The sequence below is a fragment of the Balaenoptera ricei genome, chromosome 10 (genome assembly GCF_028023285.1).
Source record: "Balaenoptera ricei isolate mBalRic1 chromosome 10, mBalRic1.hap2, whole genome shotgun sequence".
Lineage (NCBI taxonomy): Eukaryota > Metazoa > Chordata > Mammalia > Artiodactyla > Balaenopteridae > Balaenoptera > Balaenoptera ricei.
The window spans coordinates 31371879-31396961 of NC_082648.1; the positions used below are offsets into that span (position 1 = coordinate 31371879).

General features: G+C 35.5%; 1 protein-coding gene across 2 annotated transcripts in view; it reads right to left on the minus strand.

The window, feature by feature from the left end:
* CPNE8 (copine 8) overlaps positions 1–25083 on the minus strand; it is a 306320-nt gene that overhangs the window by 188693 nt on the left and 92544 nt on the right. For both annotated transcript variants that reach the window (XM_059934544.1, XM_059934545.1), the window contains exons 5-6: positions 24013–24052; positions 10538–10614 (exon numbers count right to left, since the gene is read on the minus strand). In XM_059934544.1, the coding sequence (XP_059790527.1) occupies positions 10538–10614; positions 24013–24052 (117 nt within the window). The remainder of the gene's footprint in view (positions 1–10537; positions 10615–24012; positions 24053–25083) is intronic.

Consider the following 25083-nt stretch of genomic DNA (forward strand, 5'->3'; position numbering starts at 1 on the left):
TGTTTAGTGACCATCCTACAATATTTTCTTTGCCCTAGATAGCTAAGCCCTGGCCAGGGCAGGTTTACAAGGGAGGAGATGGGTGGGAGAAAGCAAAAGGGACTATGAGAAATAGATGTGAGATCTGCATGTTTAAATATATACTATTTGCCCAGTATGAACATCTTCATTTCTGCCAGGCTTTCATATATTCCACTATTTTTATATATTATGTGATAAAACAAGAAATCTTTAGAAGTTGTGTTTGTCATCAAGCTTCCTGTCAGAGAGGAAAACATTTCCCTGACCTTGCATCACCTCCAGTACCCAACGTGGCTCCATCCTTCCTTCCAAACCCATTCCCTCCTCCACTGAAATATCATATCTTCCAAACTTCCCATCTCTCTCCACCATCTCTCCATCAGATTGGTTCAAAATAATCAAGTTCACAGAAAAAGATACCACTGAGCAGGAGTTAGCAGGAATAAGTATGGAATCTGAAAGCATCCATGGAGTGGGCCAGCTATGAAGGGCTACTTCAACACTATGGGCACACACAGCTTCCATGCAAGCAATATTTCACTCTCTTCCTCAAACAAACCATGCTTTTTCAAACAAAACAGTATGAACAGTTTAGATTGCTTTTCATTTGAAGTTGAGGTAACGAGGTGAAATGCCATTTGAATAGAAGCTGCATCTTCTATTAAAGCACTTGAACTTCCAAGAGCCCAAGAGAGAATGCTTAGCCCAGTGGACCCAGTTTTATAATTCACATGTTCCCCTTTCTCTAGACACATGCCTCTCTCATAGCTAGAGTCTTTTTGTTTTTGTTTTTGTTTTTAAACATCTTTATTGGAGTACATTTCCTTTACAATGGTGTGTTAGTTTCTGCTTTATAACAAAGTGAATCAGTTATACATATACATAGATTCCCAAATCCCTTCCCCCTTGCATCTCCTGCCCTCCCACCTTCCCTATTCCACCCCTCTAGGTGGTCACAAAGCACCGAGCTGATCTCCCTGTACTATGTGGTTGCTTCCCAACTAGCTATCTATTTTACGTTTGGTAGTGTATATATGTCCATGCCACTCTCTCACTTTGTCCCAGCTTATGTTTCCCCCTCCCCGTATCCTCAAATATATTCTCTAGTAGGTCTGTGTCTTTATTCCTGTCTTCCCCTAGGTTCTTCATGACCATTATTATTATTTTTTTTTAGATTCCATATATATGTGTTAGCATATGGTATTTGTTTTTCTCTTTCTGACTTACTTCACTCTGTATGACAGACTCTAGGTCCGTCCACCTCACTACAAATAACTCAATTTTGTTTCTTTTTATGGCTGAGTAATATTCCATTGTATATATGTGCCACATCTTCTTTATCCATTCATCTGTTGATGGAACTTAAGTTGCTTCCATGTCCTGGCTATTGTAAATACAACTACAATGAACATTTTGGTACATGACTCTTTTTGAATTATGGTTTCTCAGGGTATATGCCCAGGAGTGGAATTGTTGGGTTCTATGGTAGTTCTATTTTTAGTTTTTTTAAGGAACCTCCATACTGTTCTCCATAGTGGCTGTATCAATTTACATTCCCACCAACAGTGCAAGATGGTTCCCTATTCTCCACACCCTCTCCAGCAATTACTGCTTATAGATTTTTTGATGATGGCCATTCTGACCAATGTGAGATGATATCTCATTGTAATTTTGATTTGCATTTCTCTAACGATTAATGATGTTGAGCATTCTTTCATGTGTTTGCTGGCAATCTGTATATCTTCTTTGGAGAAATGTCTATTTAGGTCTTCTGCCCATTTTTGGATTGGGTTGTTTGTTTTTTTGATATTGAGCTGCATGAGCTGCTTGTAAATTTTGGAGATTAATCCTTTGTCAGTTGCTTCATTTGCAAATATTTTCTCCCATTCGGAGGGTTGTCTTTTCCTCTGGTTTACGGTTTCCTTTGCTGTGCAAAAGCTTTTAAGTTTCATTAGGTCCCATTTGTTTATTTTTGTTTTTATTTCCATTTCCCTAGGAGGTAGGTCAAAAAGGATCTTGCTGTGATTTATGTCATAGGGTGTTCTGCCTATGTTTTCTGCTAAGAGTTTGATAGTGTCTGCCCTTACATTTAGGTCTTTAATCCATTTTGAGTTTACTTTTGTGTATGGTATTAGGGAGTGTTCTAATTCCATTCTTTTACATGTAGTTGTCCAGTTTTCCCAGTACAACTTACTGAAGAGGCTGTCTTCTCTCCACTGTATATTCTTGCCTCCTTTATCAAAGATAAGGTGACCATATGTGCGTGGATTTATCTCTGGGATTTCTATCCTGTTCCATTGATCTATATTTCTGTTTTTGTGCCAGTACCATACTGTCTTGATTACTGTAGCTTTGTAGTATAGTCTTAAGTAAGGGAGCCTGATTCCTGCAGCTCTTTTTTACTTTCCCAAGATTGCTTTGGCTATTGGGGTCTTTTGTGTTTCCATACAAACTGTGAAATTTTTTGTTCTAGTTCTGTGAAAATTGCCATTGGTAGTATGATAGGGATTGCACTGAATCTGTAGATTGCTTTGGGTAGTATAGTCATTTTCACAATGTTGATTCTTCCAGTCCAAGAACATTATATATCTCTCCATCTCTTTGTATCATCTTTAATTTCTTTCATCAGTGTCTTATAGTTTTCTGCATACAGGTCTTTGGTCTCTTTAGGTAGGTTTACTCCTAGGTATTTTATTCTTTTTTGTTGTGATGGTAAATGGGATTATTTCCTTAATTACTCTTTCAGATTTTTCATCATTAGTGTATAGGAATGCAAGAGATTTCTGTACATTAATTTTGTATCTTGATACTTTAGCAAATCCACTGATTGGGTCTAGTAGTTTTCTGGGAGCATCTTTAGAATGCTCTCTGTTTAATACCATGTCATCTGCCAACAGTGACAGTTTTACTTCTTCTTTTCCAATTCGGATTTTTTTTCTCTTTGACTGCTATGGCTAAAACTTCCAAACTATGTTGAATAATAGTGGAGACAGTGGGCAACCTCGTTTTGTTCCTGATCTTGGAGGAAATGGTTTCAGTTTTTCATCATTGATAATGAGGTTGGCTGTGGGTTAGTCATATATGGCCTTTATTATGTTGGGGAAAGTTCCCTCTATAATTACTTTCTGGAGGGTTTTTATCATAAATGGGTGTTGAATTTTGTCGAAAGCTTTCTCTGCATCTATTGAGATGATCATATGGTTTTTCTCCTTCAATTTGTTCATCTGGTGTATCACATTGATTGATTAGCATATATTGAAGAATCCTTGTATTCCTGGGATAAACCCCACTTGATCATGGTGTATGATCCTTTTAATGTGCTGTTGGATTCTGTTTGCTAGTATTTTGTTGAGGATTTTTGCATCTTTGTTCATCAGTGATATTGGCCTGTTGTTTTCTTTCTTTGTGAAATCTTTGTCTGGTTTTGGTAACACGGTGATGGTAGCCTCATAGAATGAGTTTGGGAGTGTTCCTCTCTCTGCTATATTTTGGAAGAGTTTGAGAAGGATAGGTGTTAGCTCTTCTCTAAATGTTTGACAGAATTCGCCTGTGAAGCCATCTGGTCCTGGACTTTTGTTTGTTGCACGATTTTTAATCACAGTTTCAATGTCAATGCTTGTGATTGGTCTGTTCATATTTTCTATTTCTTCCTGGTTCAGTCTTGGAAGGTTGTGCATTTCTAAGAATTTGTCCATTTCTTCCAGGTTGTCCATCTTATTGGCACATAGTTCCTTGTAGCAATCTCTCATGATCCTTTGTATTTCTGCCATGTGAGTTGTCACTTCTCCGTTTTCATTTCTAATTCTATTGATTTGCGTCTTCTCCCTTTTTTTCTTGATGAGTCTGGCGAATGGTTTATCAGTTTTGTTATCTTCTCAAAGAACTAGATTTTAGTTTTATTGATACTTGTTATTGTTTCCTTCATTTTTTTTTCATTTATTACTGATCTGATCTTTATGATTTCTTTCCTTCTGCTAGCTTTGGGGTTTTTTGTTCTTCTTTCTCTAATTGCTTTAGCTGTAAGGTTAGGTTGTTTATTTGAGATGTTTCTTGTTTCTTAAGATGAGATTGTATTGCTATAAACTTCCCTCTTAGAAATGCTTTTACTTCATCCCATAGGTTTTGAGTCATCATGTTTTCATTGTCATTTGTTTCTTGGTATTTTTGATTTCCTCTTTCTTCAGTGATCTCTTGGTTATTAAGTAGTGTATAATTTAGCCTCCATATGTTTGTATTTTTTTACAGATTTTTTCCTGTAATTGATATCTAGTCTCATAGCATTGTAGTCAGAAAAGATACTTGATATGATTTCAATTTTTAAAAATTTACCAAGGCTTGATTTGTGACCCAAGATATGATCTATCCTGGAGAATGTTCCATGAGCACTTAAGAAGAAAGTGTATTCTGTTGTGTTTGGATGCAATGTCCTATAAATATCAATTAAGTCCATCTTCTTTTATGTATCATTTAAAACTTGTGTTTCCTTATTTATTTTCATTTTGGATGATCTGTCTGTTGGTGAAAGTGGGGTGTTAAAGCCCCTACTATGATTGTGTTACTGTTGATGTCCCCTTTTATGGCTGTTAGTATTTGCCTTATGTATTGAGGTGCTCCTATGTTAGGTACATAAACATTCACAATTGTTGTATCTTCTTGGATTGATCCCTTGATCATTATGCAGTGTCCTTCTTTGTCTCTTGTAATAGTCTTTATTTTAAAGTCTATTTTGTCTGATATGAGAATTGCTACTCCAGCTTTCTTTTGATTTCCATTTGCATGGAATATCTTTTTCCATCCCCTCACTTTCAGTCTGTATGTGTCCCTAGGTCTGAAGTGGGTCTCTTGTAGACAGCATATATACAGGTCTTGCTTTTGTATCCATTCAGGCAGTCTATGTCTTTTGGTTGGAGCATTTAATCCATTTACATTTAAAGTAATTATCAATATGTATGTTCCTATTACCATTTTCATAATTGTTTTGGGTTTGTTATTGTAGGTCTTTTCCTTCTCTTGTGTTTCCTGTGTAGAGACATTCCTTTAGCATTTGTTGTAAAGCTGGTTTGGTGGTGCTGAATTCTCTTAGCTTTTGCTTGTCTGTAAAGGTTTTAATTTCTCCATCAAATGTGAAAGAGATCCTTGCTGGGTAGAGTGATCTGTTTGTAGGTTTTTCTCCTTCATCACTTTAAATATGTCCTGCCACTCCCTTCTGGCTTGCAGAGTTTCTGCTGAAAGATCAGATGTTAACCTTATGGGGATACCCTTGTGTGTTATTTGTTGTTTTTCCCTTGCTGCTTTTAATATTTTTTCTTTGTATTTAATTTTTGATAGTTTGATTAATATGTGTCTTACCGTGTTTCTCCTTGGATTTACCGTGTATGCGACTCTCTGTGCTTCCTGGACTTGATTAACTATTTCCTTTCCCATATTAGGGAAGTTTTCAACTATAATCTCTTATTTCCTTTCCCATATTAGGGAAGTTTTCAACTATAATCTCTTCAAATATTTTCTCAGTCCCTTTCTTTTTCTCTTCTTCTTCTGGGACCCCTATAATTCGAATGTTGGTGTGTTTACAGTTGTCCCAGAGGTCTCTGAGATCATCCTCAATTCTTTTCATTCTTTTTCCTTTATTCTGCTCTGCAGTAGTTATTTCCACTATTTTATCTTCCAGGTCACTTATCTGTTCTTCTGCCTCTGTTATTCTGCTATTGATCCCTTCTAGACAATTTTTAATTTCATTTATTGTGTTGTTCATCACTCTTTGCTTGCTCTCTATTTCTTCTAGGTCCTTGTTAAACGTTTCTTGTATTTTCGCCATTCTATTTCCAAGATTTTGGATCATCTTTACTATCATTATTCTGAACTCCTTTTCAGGTAGACTGCCTATTTCCTCTCATTTGTTAGATCTGGTGGGTTTTTGCCTTGCTCCTTCATCTGCTGTGTGTTTTTCTGTCTTCTCATTTTGCTTAACTTACTGTGTTTGGGGTCTCCTTTTTGCAGGCTGCAGGTTTGTAGTTCCCGTTGTTTTTGGTGCCAGTCCCCAGTGGCTAAGATTGATCAGTGGATTGTGTAGGCTTCCTGGTGCAGGGGACTAGTGCCTGTGTTCTGGTGGGTGAGGCTGGATCTTGTCTTTCTGGTGGGCAGGTCCACGTCTGGTGGTGTGTTTTTGGGTGTCTGTGGCCTTATTATGATTTTAGGCAGCCTCTCTGCTAATGGATGGGGTTGTGTTCCTGTCTTGCTAGTTGTTTGGCATAGGGTGTCCAGCACTGTAGCTTGCTGGTCGTTGAGTGGAGCTGGGTCTTGGCATTGAGATGGAGATCTCTGGGAGATTTTTGCCATTTGATATTACGTGGAGTTTGGAGGTCTCTTGTGGACCAGTGTCCTGAACTTGGCTCTTCCACCTCAGAGGCACAGCCCTGATGCCTGACTGGAGCACCAAGAGCCTGTCCTCCACACGGCCCAGAATAAAAGGGAGAAATAAGAGAAAGAAAGAAAGAAGGAAGAAGATAATAAAATAAAATAAAAAGTTATTAAAATAAAAATAATTATTAAAAAAAATTTTTTTAAGTAATAAAAAAAAGAAAGAAAGAAAGAAGAGAGCAACCAAAGCAAAAAACATATCCACCAATTGTAACAAGTGCTAAAAACTATACATTAAAAAAAAAAAAAAAAAGGACAGACAGAACCCTAGGACCAATGGTAAAAGCAAAGCTATACAGACAGAATCATGCACAGAAGCATACAAATACACACTCACAAAAAGAGAAAAAGGGGGAAAAAATTTATGTCATTGCTCTGAAAGTCCACCTCCTCAATTTGGGATGATTTGTTGTCTATTCAGGTATTCCTCAGATGAAGGGCAAATCAAGTTGATTGTGGAGATTTAATCCACTGCTCTTGAGGCTGCTGGGAGAAATTTCCCTTTCTCTTCTTTGTCTGCACAGCTCCTGGGGTTCAGCTTTGGATTTGGACCCACCTCTGCGTGTAGGTCTCCTGAGGGGGTCTGCTCTTCGCTCAGACAGGATGGGGTTAAAGGAACAGCTTATTCGGGGACTCTGGCTCCCTCAGGCCATGAGGACGGAGGGGGACGGAGTGCGGGGCGAGCCTGCAGTGGCAGAGCCCTGCATGACCTTGCAACAGCCTGAGGTGCACCTTGTGTTCTCCCGGGGAAGTTTTCCCTGGATCACAGGACCCTGGCAGTGGCGGGCTGCACAGGCTCCCAGGAAGGGAGGTGTGGATAGTGACCTGTGCTTGCACACAGGCTTCTTGGTTGCTGCAGCAGCAGCGTTACAGTTTCATGCCCGTGTCTGGTGTCTGCGCTGTTAGCCACGGCTCGTGCCCATTTCTGGAGCTCCTTTAAGCAGCGCTCTTAATCCCCTCTCCTCGCGCACCAGGAAGCAAAGAGGCAAGAAAAAGTCTCTTGCCTCTTCACCAGTTCCAGACTTTTTCCCGGACTCCCTCCCTGCTAGCTGTGGTGCACTAACCCCTTCAGGCTGTGTTCACACAGCCAACCCCAGTCATCTCCCTGGGGTCTGACCTCCGAAGCCCAAGCCTCAGCTCCCAGCCCCCACCCATCCCGGCGCGTGAGCAGACAAGCCTCTCGGGCTGGTGAGTGCTTGTCAGCACCGCTCCTCTGTGCGGGAATCTCTCCACTTTGCTCTCCGCATCCCTATTGCTGCGCTCTCCTCCGTGGCTCTGAAGCTTTCCCCCTCCGCCACCCGCAGTCTCCAATGGAGAAGGGGCTTCCTAGTGTGTGGAAACCTTTCTTCCTTCACATCTCCCTCCCCCTGGTGCAGGTCCCTTCCCTATTCTTTTGTCTCTGTTTTTTCTTTTTTCTTTTGCCCTACCCAGGTACGTGGGGAGTTTCTTGCCTTTTGGGAGGTCTGAGGTCTTCTGCCAGTGTTCAGTAGGTGTTCTGTAGGAGTTGTTCCACATGTAGATGTATTTCTGATGTATTTGTGGGGAGGAAGATGATCTCCACGTCTTACTCTTCTGCCATCTTGAAGGCCCCCCCCCCTCATAGCTAGAGTTTTAACAAAAGCCAATATTTTCTCAAACAAGAGGGTGGGTGAGTACAAAATATTTGTGTATTTGTTTGATCGAATCCAGTGTCCACCTGGGTTGTAGTAACTGCTCAGGTGAGAGAACATTATTATTATCACCTGATTCTTTGATTAATAAATCCAAAATATCCTTCCACTAGCAAGCTAAATCTATTCAATTTTACTGTCCTATTTATGATTAATCTCCTAAGAACCCTCTCAACTCTTTCCTCTGTTCTCTTTATCTCAAGTATCTAATTTAATTCCCTCATGTAATAGGCCACCATTCTGCAATTCTTAGTTTCTTTGCTTCTTTCTTTTGTAGCCAATCTCTTTGCTACACTCAAACTGTACACTTCATTACCCATTTAGTACTAACACTTGCCTAGCTAAACTTACTTTGAAAATCAAAAATTTCCCACTGCTCAAATAATAAGCCCACCTTTAAGCCCTTTTCTTAATGTTTATTTACCTGGTAAGGTTGCCCAATAAAGTCAGAGAGAGACTTTGAATATAAGATTAGTTACATATACCTTAAAAAATTGAATAAATTATATCTTTTTCAATAAGATAGATATAATATCAACTCTTATAATAAACTTGCCTAAATTACAAAATACCCTATAGATGAAGTAAAGCATGTAGTTATAATAACTCCATGTTGTCTGAAAAGGTTTCCAAGGTTTTGCCTCATTTGTGCTACCCTAACCTCAGCAGAAGCTTAGAAAAATCTATAGAGCATTTCACCCTTTCCGATTATGTAAAATGATTATTACTCAACTGCTGGCAGATACCCCCTACATTGGCATATTCTGCCAATCATTACTGTAGGAATCTTCACCCTGTAGCTTGAATTTGCTTCTGTTGGTCTTGTCCAGCAGGACTTGTTGAATTAACTGAACAAGGACTACATCTTACACTACATTCTATTTACCACATAACCGAGCCAATATAATATCAACTTTTTAACGCGTTTCAAGACTAATATAATGCTGATTTTCCACTGGGAAAAATTCTATGGAATTTAAGAGCTTTCTGAAATGAGTTATGATTTCCTTTTATGGAGAAAATAACATCAGGTAAAATTGTTTAATAAAATTATCAATTTAAAACTATGAGTGCAAGTTCTATAAAAATCTCTATTCTGTTGCTCTAAAATAAAAATTCTACATTTTAACTGCTTTTTTCTCTCGAAGAATATTAAAAGCATATTTATGGTAGCATTGTATAGATAATATTGATTATTTTTTCAGCAAAAGAAAGGGTGTTTTAGTAATCTAAGAATGCTTATGGGCCTGCGTCACTAGACTAGACAATGCAATAAGAATTATGTATACTTAATAAGAATATCTATATTTGCTTTATAGATTACTTATCATTGACTTATTAAAGTGAGCATAAATATAGTTGAACCATAATCTTCCAAATCCTACAATGATGTAAAAACAAATTACATGTCAAAAGAATGTTAAAAAGATCATTGGTATGTAAAAGTTTTCAAACTGACATTCAGCAATGATTTTCTAAGATAATCAAAGTTAAATAAAAGAAGTTAGAATTCATAGACTTCTTATTAGCCTAAGAAGAAGAAACTAAGTATAAAGTTCCATTTTATACAGGGAAGGTGAAAATGATGCTTTAACCATTTCAAGTGTTTGATGTCAAAGGTGAATAGATTTGTAAAGTTTTGACATAATTATTTTGTGAGTTTGAGATTCTTAAAAAATTGGTGAAGATAGAGACTTCAGAATTCCCCAAATCTTTAGACATTGTGGTTTGCTCTGCAATAGCCTTAGACCTTCCTAGACCTTTTGATTTAAAAACAGTTAAGTGAATCCAAAAAATCAAAATTAGGGATGGGGGAAGAAGGAGGACAAGGAGAGGAAAGGAGAGGAAAGGATTAGAGAAAATGTCTAGAGTTTGTTTTCTGCCTTGTATGGAACTAGAGAAAATAGGATCATCTCATGCAATTGATCTGAAAATTAAGCATGATAGCCATAACTGAAGGTGAATATGGAGAATATAATTCTTAGTGACCACCTTCTATTAACATTTTCATACTTATTGCCTTCTTTTCAGACCAATTTTTTAGTAAAAAATATTATTAAATCTCAATCACTAAAAATGCATTTATTAAACATAAAAGGTGGTACTACATATAGTCCCTGGTCCAAAGAAGTAAAATCTCTTCTTCAAAAAGTACTATATCTAAGAATTAATAGTACAACCAAAAGGAAAACAACAAATTTTCTGGCTTAAATCTGCTCATTTCATTTTGTGAAGATTTTGTAGTATGGCATATGACAGCTGAAATATATATTATCCTTTACAAAAATGTCAAAACGATTTCTTGGAAGAAAAAAACTCAAGATTTTAAAACACACTTTTGGTCTACAACCACATATTCATCAATTCAAAACTGCCAAAACAGAAAATAAAGAGTTAACATTTCATTGTCTAAATTAAAAAATACTTACATTATGGACTTTTCCAGGTGACTTCCCTGTGAACCAACAATCTCCCCCAATGTACAAAACACTTGTCCCAGAAAGTCCTAAAATAGATAAAAGGATTAAAGCTCTTAAGTTCCCAAACTGTCTTTACACTATGTATTTTGTACATCATATCTGCACTGTTTTCATTGTTAAAATATTGAATTCTCTAACTTCCAAGAATAAACAAAATAAGCTGAAAATGCATTAATTTTAGCATGTGATTGTCCCCTAAGTTTGCACACCCTTTCGTCCTTTAATCACTAAGCTGGTTTGTTATTAAGAGTGTTTAGACATTGTGTTTATTTTCTTTCTCTTTTTTAAATTAAAATGAAAATGGAAAAAAGTTCCATGATTTGAATCCACAATTGGGTTGACTTGAGACGTCTCTGAAACTTCTAAACTTTTCGCTGAGAAGGCAAATCATGAAAGAACAGAGCAGTGGTGGCCAGCACTAACGGTGATACTTACAGAGAAGCAGTGTGACATCATGGCTACACCTAGGATCCAGAGCCACACTGCCAGATGTCTGTTCCAGTACCACCACTGACCATTTGTGACTGTGGCAGTTATTAAACTCTCCGGTTTCCTCTAACATGTAGTCGTCCCCTTACAGAGCTATTTTGAGGTTTCAATGAGTTATTGCATGAGATAATATTAGCATATATTAAGTGCCTAAAAATGGGTTAAGTATAATACATTATAAAGTTATTAATGTACCACTAGATGATTCTTATTTTCAAGACTCAGAATAACCTTGCAAAATGAGAGGTCTGTTACTAATACTAAATTTCATGTATAAAGAAACTAATCATCTAGGAGGTTATTTCTTTCATGTTTTAAGCAGTCAGTAAATAGCAGAGTCAGAACTAACCCAGATATTCTGATTCAAGATTGAAATACTGCCTAAGGATTTACATATCATAAATACAATGCAACTTCCCATGTCAATAAAATAAGGGCTCCAACACCATCTGGATATGTGGGTCAAGAAAATATAGAGGTGGTTCAGGGTGAGGCACTCTCTCTAGCATAACCTGTGTAAGAATCCAAGCTGTCCTAAAGGAGAAAGTGGGAGATCTCCCTAAATTGTACTGTGAACTGGCCCAGGAAACGCCCTAAGAAGGATGGGCAGAGGAATGACAGCAAACAAAATGTTGTTTTAAGTTTCACTAAATAAAAATTTTAAATGCATAACAAGCCATAAAAGTAAAAACTGTGTTATTCAGGGTAAGTTGCTATAAGTCTCATGAGAGGAAAAAAAACACTGTAGACTAGGATGGTCAAGGGAATATTTTCCCAAAGTAAGTAAGCCTTGAGAACCAGGTAGGAATCAGATCATGGATAGAAGACAGTTGGAACATTTGGGTCCTAGAGAACAAATCAGAGTATCAGGCAAGAATGTAATGAGAAAAGAGCAGACCTCAAATAAAGGGCAGAAACAGAGATAAAGAATCAAGACTGTGGAGGGCCCTCTTGGCCAAGCAACAACAAAAACAAAGTTGCCTTAGATTAATGAGAAGAAACTGGCAACGTTTCAGCAATTCAGGGACACCATTAGAACGGTGCATTTAGAAGATTACTCAGATACCAATTTGCAGAATGGACTGAGGAGTGAAGAAAAATCTGGAAGCCAGATCAATCAGAAGGCCACAGTAGTTAATAAGAAGCAAAGTGTTAAGGCCCAAGCTAAAGTTGTAGCAAATGCTTGGGAACAGTGCACAGAAAAATGGCAGGATTTGGTGTAAGCTGTACCTAAACATGGTGGGGGGTACGGCAATGGAGAGAGGGAGAGAGAAACAGAAAATAAATCTGGATTTGGAACTTGATGGCTGACAGAATGGCAATAACTTCATAAAATTGCAAATCATTTTAAATTTTGCTTTCGAGTAAGCAAAAAGTACTTAAGGTAAAGCCTTGACATATTTAAATTAAATAACCTTAAAAATAACATGTCTTTCCCAATTTCATAAAAGACTTTACAAACATGTTTATGGGCTTTTTAAAACAAACGTAAATTTTTCTAAGTCTCATGGCACATGGAGCTTAATACTAAAGATTTGGAATATGTCATTGGTCTTGTAAGTCAGCAGCAAAAAATACATGGGGATTCTGGAACTCTTTCCTAAGGATACTGATATTGATGGACAGATGCTCATACTACATATTAAATGGATTTGGCCAATGGAGTAACAAGTCTCAGTAAAAACTCTTCATTGCTGTAATGACTCAAGAAAACAGAACAGATATATTGAGCAGTCCATATTAGAGTAGACACATATTAGCAAATAGAGAACACACACATATCATCATTGCTGAACAAAAAAGGAAATAAAAATTATAAAGTCAATAAAATGTGCTCCAAAAAGATATAGTATGCATCTGCACACATTATAGTTATTGCACTCTTTGCCCCTAAATATTTATGGTATTTATGTAATTATTTTACATCTGCCTATGTTTGTGTATTCCCAATTAAGCAACACATTTACTACTCACAATGCAAAAATTAGCACACAATATTTAATATTTGTGTACTTCTCCTTGTGTTGGAAAACTCTAGTGAATCCATTTTTTCTCGTCTTAATGGTCCACATTTCCTATGCATTTTACACAATACTAGTAATATAATTAGTGCCCCTTAATGGATATTTTTAGATATGTGTTCTGTAGTTAGATAAAGATAGAAATAAAAACTAGCTATAATAGAAACTGCTTTACTATTTCTTATTATAGTGTTGTATTCCAGTTGATTAGCCACCATAGTTAGGTCAAAATAGAATTTCCAGTATAAATCCAAGCACTTTTCTACAATTCTAATACACACATAGACCAAATCCACTTTACAGTGGCTGGCAATTGAGAAATGTTTCAATTTATTCAATCATATTAACTACTGGGCTTTCCAAAAACTGACCATGATACTTGTTAAATGTATTCACTATTATTTTATAATCTAAGTAATACACAGATAGAACTTAGTTTTGAAATCTGTTTAAATGACTATAAACCATATTGTTAGCATATAACAATATAACAATATAAGATGCATCCTGTCACTCTTTAAAAGTATCCAAATATTACCCTAAATCCAATATGCTAGTAATAAAACTGGAAGGTTTATCACTGAGCAGTAGAGGAGACAAGAAAAAAACAAAAACAAAAAACAAAAAACAAAAAAACAGAGTATAGTAATACAAAGCATCATAATAATAATATGTTTCACATTGCATAGGTAGTTTTTAAAAAAAGTAGCAAATCAGAGGAAGTGTTTGGATTATTTCCATAACAATCTAAATCTAGTTTTATTACTAGCATAACACAACTCAAAATCCAAGCAAACATCGCTGTACTATCAGATTCCAGCTGATTACTCTACATTTATGTTTCTCTTCTCTTTCTTGTAAATATTCAGAGGAATGTCTACTTTAATTGTATGCATGAGCATAATATCCTAATTTCTTCAGAATTATTTTTTTTATTATACCCACATTTACATTCATTACAGGGAAAGGATACATTAAAGTTAGCCATGGAAAGACACATAGGGAAGAATCCAGGAGGGTTCCAAATGGAAGTTTTCATTGTCCTCGAGATGCATTACTCTCCTGGCATTATTACTTTATTATTTCATTTGTACCAATCTTTACTAATGATTTCCATCCATCTATATTTTATATTATATTACAGCAAGAAACTTATCTATACTCATGAAAATTACACTGATGCTATGTGCTCTAATAATTCCACACAAATAAAAAGGTAATTTACTTTGCATTAAATTAACTGGTTTTGTGTTGGTTTGTATGCTTGCTTGCTAGGTATTACTATTAATGATTACTATATATTCTTTATAAAAGATTTTTTACATACATACATTTATTTATTTATTTAGGAAAGCAGAATGACATACTCCTCAGGAGTGAGAATTATAAGAGGTTAGACTGCCTGTGTTTGTATTTTGGCTGAAACATTTACTAATGCCTCTACACCTCAGTATCCTAATCTATAAAATACACTTTGTAAATAATACTTGCCAATTAAATTGTTGGGAGGTCTAAGTAAGATAACGTATGCAAAACACTTAAAATAAATGCTTGGAACATAGTAAGTGTCTAATAAATATATGCCTCCTCTCTCCTCCCTACTTTCCTGGGTTAAAGAATATTACTACATACACAAAACTTTCCACTTGCCACTAGATTCCAGTACTGGAGATACTATAATTATCTGAATAAAATAATACATTTTCTTTTCCAAAACCACTTTACACTCATGGTCAATAAATATGCTCATTTTGAGTGTCATTATAAAACCCAAAAGTGTCTTATCTTAAATGTTAACAAGTATACATACAAATATATCTATGTAAAGAATGACATTTTTAAAACAATAGTATAATGAACCAGGAGGTGTGGTTTCATATTAACTGGTAAATAAAATTTCTCATTCCTATACTATTACAAAGCTAACCAATGAATGTAGATTATCATCAGCATTATCATAAACAATTTTATAAGCATTCGATAGTGTGGCATCTTTTTCCTAAAAGAACTACAAAGATAATCTTTAAACGGCTTTCCTGTTTTACAAAATGACCAATGAGCATAGAAAATATTTCTAATTAATAGATAATTCAAATTAAAAGACAAATGGGTTATTGATAGCTAAGTTTTAACACAGCACAGTAATTGAGTACAGTCAACTGTTCAGGAGTTAATCATTCATTCTTGATAAGATAGAGTCATGATTTGCCTCCACTTATTGCTTTTACCCATTTTGTGATCATTTAGCTTTTTTAAGCACATGCACACTAAGCCAGTAAAAGCAAGAGAAAATAAATGATACAAAATTTCTCGCTTTTATAAAATTTTAACCATTGTGGAAAAAAATTGGTGAGGAAAGTTTGTATAACTTGTGAAATTTTATTGTCGGCATTATTTACTAATATTTTACTGTTGGTACTCCCTGCTAATATTGCTGACTTCCTCTATATTTAATTAATTCATACTAATCACAGCAACTATAGAGATTGAGGAGTGACTTAGTTATATTATGTACTATATACTAATATGACAATCATTTATAATAATCAAGAATGGTGCTTCTTTGTTCAGTAATCTTTCCTACTTTCTTTTTTTTTTTTAATTAATTAATTTATTTATTTATTTTTGGTTGTGTTGGGTCTTTGTTGCTGCGAGTGGGCTTTCTCTAGTTGTGGTGGGGGGGCCACTCTGTCGCAATGTGCAGGCCTCTCATTGCTGTGGCCTCTCCTGTTGCAGAGCACGGGCTCTAGGCACGTGGGCTTCAGTAGTTGTGGCACTTGGGCTCAGTAGCTGTGGTTTGTGGGCTCTAGAGCTCAGGCTCAGTAGTTATACCACACGGGCTTAGTTGCTCTGCGGCACGTGGAATTTTCCCAGACCAGGGCTCGAACCCATGTACCCTGCATTGGCAGGCGGATTCCCAACCACTGTGCCACCAGGGAAGCCCCTACTTTCTTAATGGTTGTGCTGTTTGGGGTATAAAGCAAACTCAACATGAAGCAATTCGATTTAATATTTTAATAAAAATAATTGGTCTCATTTTAACATTATAATAATACACCTTTTTTTTCAATCAAGCATTTGTCTTTTTAATGAATGGATCCATCTACAAAGCAAAAATGCTAATCCTACCTCCAAGAAATCAACACAAAGTTCTTTTTTTTCCCCACCCACTCCTGAAATTTATTTTTAAAATGCACAGAAATAATATAAACAGTAAAAAGTATATACAAAGAAAAATAATTCCTCCACCTATTTCAGGACTAATTCTTACTACACACATATTACCAGTATCATCAAAATATCATACAAAGTTCCATATAATTTTCAAGAATATGCATACATATATATGTGTGTGTGTGTCCATGTGCAGTGTGTTTCTTCATATAATGTTTTCCACAAATGAGAGAATTTCTCACACATTATTATTAATAGTTCTAAACTTAGACATCAGTAGCTAAATTGCAAATATAATTTCAAAATTATACTCTAAAGTTGAATTTATTTTCCCTCAGCACAGTTGTTGATTTTCAAAATATTTCTTGCTTGATAAGAGTCCAAATGAAGGCAGTTAAATAAGACACTGAATGAAAATTAATCTTTCAATGAATGAGTAGTTATTGATCAAAATTAACCAATTTTCTAAAATTATCAACAACATACATATTTAAATTGTGAACCATACTATTTATAGATTAAGAATAAAGCTACTCTATTCACAAATACTATAACAAATCTATGGAAAATATTTACCTTCTAGAGGCACATCACTTTTTGTCTAGACGTTAGTTCTCATCAGTAAAGATGTGAGAAATGTAATATGCTAACAAAAAATGTTAAGTAAATATTCTCATTGCTGTTAAACATGATGATACAGTCAACAGGCTAAATAACTAGAAAGCTTACTATATAGTACTATTAAATAATATGATATATATTATAGCATTATTAAATAATAAATATAATACTATCACACAATGTCATTAAATACTAAGCCCTGAGTAAGTGCCAGTCTTACATGCAAACAATCTCACCTAATATAACGTAATGAGTGCCAAAGATACTGTCATCAAACCTACCTCAAGCACTGCCCCTAATTCTGTCTCAAAGTCTAAGATTCTACAAAACCATGTTGAAAATGCAAATAGAAACATAATCCATTTATTGAGCATCAGTCATAAATTCTTTAATTTGAATATGCTTATAAGGCTAGCTCTCATTAGCTGATAAAGACAAGAAAGCTTGCTACATAAAAAAAAGAAAGTTATTATTGAAAAGGCATCAGAGGATAGCATGGAGAGCTCTTTTACACAGGACAGTCAGGCAAGGCCTCTAAGTAGACTAACTAATTTCCAACTAAGTGGAAATTTCAATAATAAAACAGAAAGAACCCTGTGAACATTTGAGACAACAGGTAGGTAGGAGAAAAAGCAAGAACAATGTCCCTGAGACAAGAAGGTACTTGGGGTGTTTAAGGAAAAGCAAGAGGGCCAGTGGAGTTAGAGTAGAATGAGCAAGGAAGAGAATGGAAGGAGAGGACGGAGCCAAGGGTCCATGATGGATTGTGAATTCTGTCTTAAGTGTGGAGGGAAGCCACTGGAAAATTAATTTGAGCTAGAAAGTGATATGTCCTGACTAGCCTTTTTAAATGATAATTCTGGCTAATCATTTCCCACCAAATTTGTAAATGCTAAAGTTCCTCCAAGGTTCTATCCTATTCTCTTCTCCATTTATACTTTTTTATATAATTTTATTGAGCTGACAGTTCTCAAGTCTCCAGAAATGGCCTAGTCAATATCTCCAGTTGGATGCTTACTGGGGTCTCAAACAACATAAACCTGCCCTGACCACTGATTTCTCTATTCTCATCCCCACCACCTCAGTCTCTTCCTCCCCAATGTACCCCATGGCAATAAACTGTACCTTCATTTATCCAGTTTCCAATAACCTAGGAATCATTCTATCTTCATGTCTTATTTTCATACCTGATATCCACGTCATCAGCAACCATATCATCAAAATACATTCTAAATCTGCCACTTCTTACCACTTCAAGGTCTATACTTACCAAATATTGTTTACCTAGCTAAATTAACAGCAGTTTTATAACTGGTCTCTGTTGGTTCACAATAGCAGGAGTTCCCTGGGTAAAACCTGAAACTGGCTCCTGTACACTGGGGCTTCCCAACCCCATTATCCACTTCAGCTGCCAGTTGTTATTTAAACGTATAAATCAGATCACATCATCTTCCAGTGAAATCCATAAAAAAAAAAAAACTAAATTCTTTAAACTTTGGCCTACAAATCTCCACATCATCTGAATTCTATCTACCTTTCCAAATTATTCCATTCTTCTTTCCTCACCATTCAGTCTATATAGGGTAGCTATCTTTCAGTCACACTAACATACTAAATTACTTCCTGACTCAAGGTCTTTGCACTACTGTTCCTTTTGCCTGAAATGCTCTTCCCCTAGATTTTCAATAGTTCCCTCCTTCTCTTTAATAAGTATACCCAGGATAAGAACTGGTGCAGAATCATGCTGCCTGGCTGAGGGAAATATAAGCTTCTAGCTAACTAGCTTCATGAGTCACTCTCTCTCAGTATCAAAATCTTATTAATATAAATGTTATAAAGAAGTAAGCTATCTTAGCCATTTATTTCCATTTGTTTTTATTGAATAAATCTATATACTCCACTTCCCCAACTCTAAACTGTAAGCTGTTTTAGGACAAGAATCTTATTCATTGCTATATTTCTCTGCATTAGAAGAGTGCCTGGAATATATTTATTGCTTACCTGGTTATGTGAATATACATTAGAATTCAGTTCAGTTATATATGGGTTAAACTGACATATTCTAATGAAAAACTCTTTCCCCACTTATAAATATATTCCTATGAAAAATGCATTTCATGATCTGAACAATTAATTAACTTTCAAATAAAATTTTCAAATACAACTGATCTATATGTGGAAGTTTATATATATAATATTTAGAAAATATATCGAAGAACACACACATCTTCACTGAAGGTTGGTATTTTGTGGCTGAAATAATCCAGTGAGCAATTAACTATCTAAAACAAAAACTGTAGTGGGTACCTTCCAAGACCAACCAAATGGATAAATGCATTTTGGATTGCCTGGTAGTTATGAAAACTTAGTACACAAAGTACAGTTTCGATGTTATCTGCTCCAGAACACCAAACAGAATCCTAGATACACCAATTATGGGCCTGTTAATAATCTTTTCATTAATGATGCAATTAAATTATGCAAATGGAAATATGTAAAGCAATGTCCTTAGAGAATCATAAAATGGATAAATCATCTAAAGGAATACATCCCTGGATTCCATAAGTCAGCTGTGAACATAATGTTTCTTCACTAAAATCTTGTCCACCACCAATAAAATCAATTAAAGTTATACTGATTCTTCATCTATTCACCTTGTATTCATTTGCAATGTTAGAAATCTAAGGTACAGTTCTATATTATATCTCCATTTTCCTTATTAGTACTAAAAATTTAAGACTGGTACTTAAGACCCCTAAGTACTAGAAACCAATAAAATCATACTGAAAGTGGGATCTTTCAAAATTATCAGAAATGAGAAAGAGAAGAAATTTATTATTGTTAACTCAAGGAGTCTCTCTTGCTACCAAATCCCTTTTGTAAAAGATAGGTGCCTGTACTCCACATGCGAACACAGACACTTAGCAGTATTTCCTAAAAGGTTTCAGTTTTTATTTCCCTTTGCAAAATTGGCAGGTAGACAACCACACTTTTAAAGAACTGCATCTTCAGGGAATAAACCTAGTTTGTTTATTGGTTTCTCTGGTCTTTCAAATGCCTCTTGAATTCCTTTTGGGTTGAATGAGTTATATGCTCTTTTACCTAAAATCTGTACTTGGATGCTTTCAAATAAAGAAGGGCTTTTGTTGTTGTTAATATCTAGCAGAAATTCAAAGCAGTTATCTCTAACAATTCTTGTAACAATTCAAAAACACATTTCCTCCTTTTGACACGCTTCATCCACTCATAGCTCAGGCACTTATTAAGTAATTTGTGTTGCTTACTATATACATTTGAGAAATATAACAAAGAATAATGTGAAAATACATTAAAATGTGAGATAATATAAACTACAGGAACTATGAAAAGCTATGCAATACTCCAGGAGAAAAGTGATGAAAATGTGAACTAAGGCAGTAGCGGTAAGGAAAGAAGACAGAAGAGAAACAATTCTTTGTTAGAATGAGCAGGATTTGTTGACTCACTAGATGTGAGACAGGAAGAGGTTAAGGAAGACTGACCCTGAAATATAAGGGGAAGGAGATGTTAAGCAATTCTACTTGGGAGAGTTAGCGCTCAGTTTCCATTCAGGAAAGGAAATGGGGTAAGATTCATAAAGAAGTGAAAACTGAAAAAGAAACATTAGTTCTAAAGGGGTGACTTTCTGTGATTGACTCGGGGCTGTCAGAGCTTTCTAAGACCTCCTCTGGGTAGGGGTTATCACTGCTCTCTAAAGGTATCACTAGAGTTTTGAGTGCAATAGGCCAGGTGGAATATCTCAGAGCCCCTCGCTTTGATGGAAGTAGATTTAATGTGTTTAAAGTTAAACACAATTTGTTTCTTAGTTCCTTTTTAAAGGGTCTCTAAAGCACTGTGTTATGGTATTAAATGAGCCAGTATTATGTGTGCTGTTAATTATTTATTTTTATTCTCAGTCATTCAAGAACTAAGTGTATCTTTTTTTAAAGAATCATTTCAGAAACTTGAAATGTTTTTGTCATAACAAGGACCAGGAAAATTATATGAAAGTTTTCTAAGTAAGTACACTGTGTTGATAATTATTCTCATGAAGATAATACAGGCAGAGGAGCAAAATTGGGATGGAAAAGGTCATCAAAAATACATTTTTGATATATTTCAATTTTAGGCTTCTGCAGAATATCTACCACGGAATATCTGACAAGCATTTGGAAACTTAGATTTTCTGGGGGTGTACAGAGGGTACATGAATCATCAAGATAAGACAGGTAAATGATTGAACTCTCCCAAAGAGAGTTTATACAGTGAGATGAGATGAAAATTGAAAATAAAGCCATAAGAAGCACTAATATTAAGGAATAGGAGGAGAAAGAGAAACTAAAAAATAATAGGTACTGAATAAACAGAGAGGTAGGAAAAGAAGCAAGGGAGAAATTTCCATGGAAGTCAAGGGAGGTAAGTATTTCGAGAATACAGTAGTCAATCGTGTCCAAAATAATGGGGAGATCAAGTAAAGTAAAGAATGAAGAGAGGCCACTACATTTTAATCTAACCGATGTCAGAATAGTTTAAGCAGAAATGAAAATGAGAATACAGTAAAGAAATTGAAGGGAGAATGAAAAGAAAGTTATGATAGAAACCCAGGCTGCTTGGTAAAGAAGTATGGTGATGAGAAGATAGTAAAAGAGATATCATGACGGTAAAACAGAGTCAGGATAAGGATTTTTTACCATGAGAGAGTCATGAAACTTTACTTATGAAAAAAAAGCTATTCTATAAAAGAAAAATATTTGAAAAGATATGTACATTGATGGCTTCTATAAGACATATCTCTTACATAAAAATATTTAGTCATTACTGATTATTGAAGGAAGACATAGTTAATCATGTTTGAGGTACCTTCCTATCCCATATTCCATATACGATGCCCTGAATATCGACGGTAAGGACCACATGTTACCATCCTCACACTCACCCTCAATATATACAACCCCATGAAAATGTCCTTAACTTCTCAGTTATTATGCCCTCTGAAGACTAGTCTAAACTGAGAAACACTGAGAAATTATATTCAGAGGGAGTGGGCACTTGAAAGTCTATGCCCAGTCAGTGTTAAGGAGGTCATTTTCCCTATGTACACAGGATGAATAAACAGAGAAACTTGTCTTCAGAGAGAAACAGAAGCTCAGAGAAAAGCCATAGTGAAAAGAATATGTGGCTTTATTGAGTGAGAGACAGAGAGAAATAGAGAAAATAGCTGTCTCAGTCCAACCCACCATGCCTGTTTCTAGCTGCAATTCCCATACAGCAAGTTACATGTCACATTTATGAGATGCTCCTAAATCCCTTCAATAAACCCCCTCCATGTGAGATAAGTGAATGCATTTTTGTTCCTTGAAACTAGATAATTTTGACTAGAAAATGTGGTTCCTTTTCTGATTCTTCCAAGGAAATTTCGAAAACTTCCAATACAAAGATATGCAAATAAGTTTTAAATGTTTAACTACATGCTATAAATCTTATCTTAAGGAGTAGAAGGGTATCATGGCAACTGCAATGAACTTTACTTATGGGAAGTAATGAGCTTGTTACAGCATTTTTTTCAAATTGTACAAAGACTAACCTTTGAATCTTTCTTCAAATGATTCTGCTCTATGCTTCATAACAGATATAAATATCATACCTCCTTTAATGAAGGAAAAGATCAGTAAATTGTGATTTTTTTACCACCATGACCAGGCTTCCAGTTTTCCCAAATCACCTTGGGATCACCCTCTACATCCCCTCTCTCTTCTCTGAACTATGACATTCCCTGTCTACATATACATATCTAGATAGATAGATAGATAGATAGATAGATAGATAGATAGATAGATAGATTGATATATCTCCACCTATTCTAGCTAATAGCCTATAAAAATGGAAAAATCTCACCTTCTGAGCCTCTGGGCATGAACATTAGTCTGGCTGACCTCGCAACCCTGGCACAGCTACCATTTTACATTTGTATACTCAGATTTCACTTAAAACCTAGTTAAATCCCTTTCAGAATACTCTTTTCACCCCCATCCAGCCCTTCCTATTAGATATGGCCTAATTCCAAACTGGTCAATATTCCATTGATAAAACCACCAGTGCTTAGCCAAAGAATATCACTCTCATCCCTCACTTCCCACCACCTCCTCTTTTTCTGCCTAGCTCTGACACTCTTGCTGCTCCTGAACCTGGAAACTCCCCAGGTAATGGTTGTTGCCTGGTGAGTAAATCTCTTAAGGAAAAGGAATGGGAAGATCAGAGCCCAGAAAGGAAAGAAAGATAGTAAGTGACTTGTGGATGGACTCCATGTCTGTGTTACTCATCTTGTACACTCAGAAACTGCCATGGTACCTGGCATGAGGAGGTACTTAGAAAATACTGTTGAACAAATGAACTACAGGGACAGCAGAATAGCAAATCACTCTGCCTACACCTTAGTACTTTCCATTCTCTCAAAAGTGAAGACTCCCAAAAAGATGTAATCTCACTATTTCATCTTCTTAACCTGATCCAACTTTGAACATTATAAGGAACTGACATCATTTCTTTAAAAAAAAATATATATATATATAACAAATAAGTAAGATTAATCCATTTCACATACTGAAGATATCTTTCTTTCAATAAGCTTCTCCAAATGTTATTCTAGGGTTCTTTAAAAATGCTATTTATGGGCTTCCCTGGTGGCGCAGTGGTTGAGAATCTGCCTGCTAATGCAGGAGACATGGGTTCGAGCCCTGGTCTGGGAAGATCCCACATGCCACGGAGCAACTAGGCCCGTGAACCACAACTACTGAGCCTGCGTGTCTGGAGCCTGTGCTCCACAACAAGAGAGGCCACAACAGTGAAAGGCCTGCACACCGCAATGAGGAGTGGCCCCCACTTGCCACAACTAGAGAAAGCCCTCGCACAGAAATGAAGACCCAACACAGCCATAAATAAATAAATTAAAAATAAAAAATGCTATTTATTTTCAATGCATTTATTACATACGTTGTGGACATATAACCTTAATATTAATCAATCAACATAAATATCAATCAAATCATGATATTATAATTTATATTTGTAATCATCATAAAGAACATAAAAATATGAACTTACATGTTTTGACAAGTTGGGACTCTTCGAATCAACATCATACCTAAAAGATTAAAATATAAAATTTAAATTATTTCCACAAAATAAAGTTAGAGAAAAATGTCAGTATTTCCCCCAAAACATAAATAAAAAATGAATCAAAATTATATGAATTGGGAGAAAAACTTAGCAAATTTAGAAATTTCTCATAATCTGTGGCCTACATACCAAAGGTAGAATTCACAATCCCTGGGTCCTTTTATTTCTACAACTTAAGTAGAAGTCCTAATATTTTCACAGTCATGAATTCTTCCGCTCGATAAGACAAGTTTAAATTTTCCCTTTTCTGTGAATCAATAGATTCCTAATACTCCGTAAAAACTGAAATTCTCATTGTAAAACAAGTGCGGATAACAGGGTATCATTTGTTATAATTATAATTGCATTATATAATTATATATAAATACAAGTATATTATAATTATATTATAATTCTTATTTAATATCATAAATGTTCTTATTAATTTCGAAATTTGGCCAAAGTAATGACATATTATTTTTCCCCAATCACAGAACTTGGGGAAACCATGTATTTTATGGAGAAAGAAATGTATTTATATAGGATTATTATATGTCCTATTTTTGATCACTTAGTACTGGAAATAAATGATTTCTTAAGGAGATCCTGGGAAAACATCACCTACTGTCACTTTAGCCCCTTGCTTTAAAATTTTTTTAGAAACAGAAAGGCTGCTAATAACCAAAACAATCTCAATTTACTGAATTCTTAAAAATGAAAATATTTGTACTGGTTCCAGTCTTTCTCCCAAATCATATTCCTTTCACATTCTTTGTGCATAGCTTCCTACCAAAAAGTAACTGCCTTTTTTTTAAGGTTTAAGTCTTCCCTCTCACATGACAAGAATGTTTCACAGAGAAATGAAGCATCTAGTCAAAAAAAAGGCAAAGAAAAAGAGTTCACTGGGTGTACTGATTCTGGGCAGAGGTGCACTTACTCCATAGCAAAGAATGTTTACCACAAACTGGTTTTAAAATTGTGTGATGCAAATACCTGCCTCAGAAGAATTACAAATTA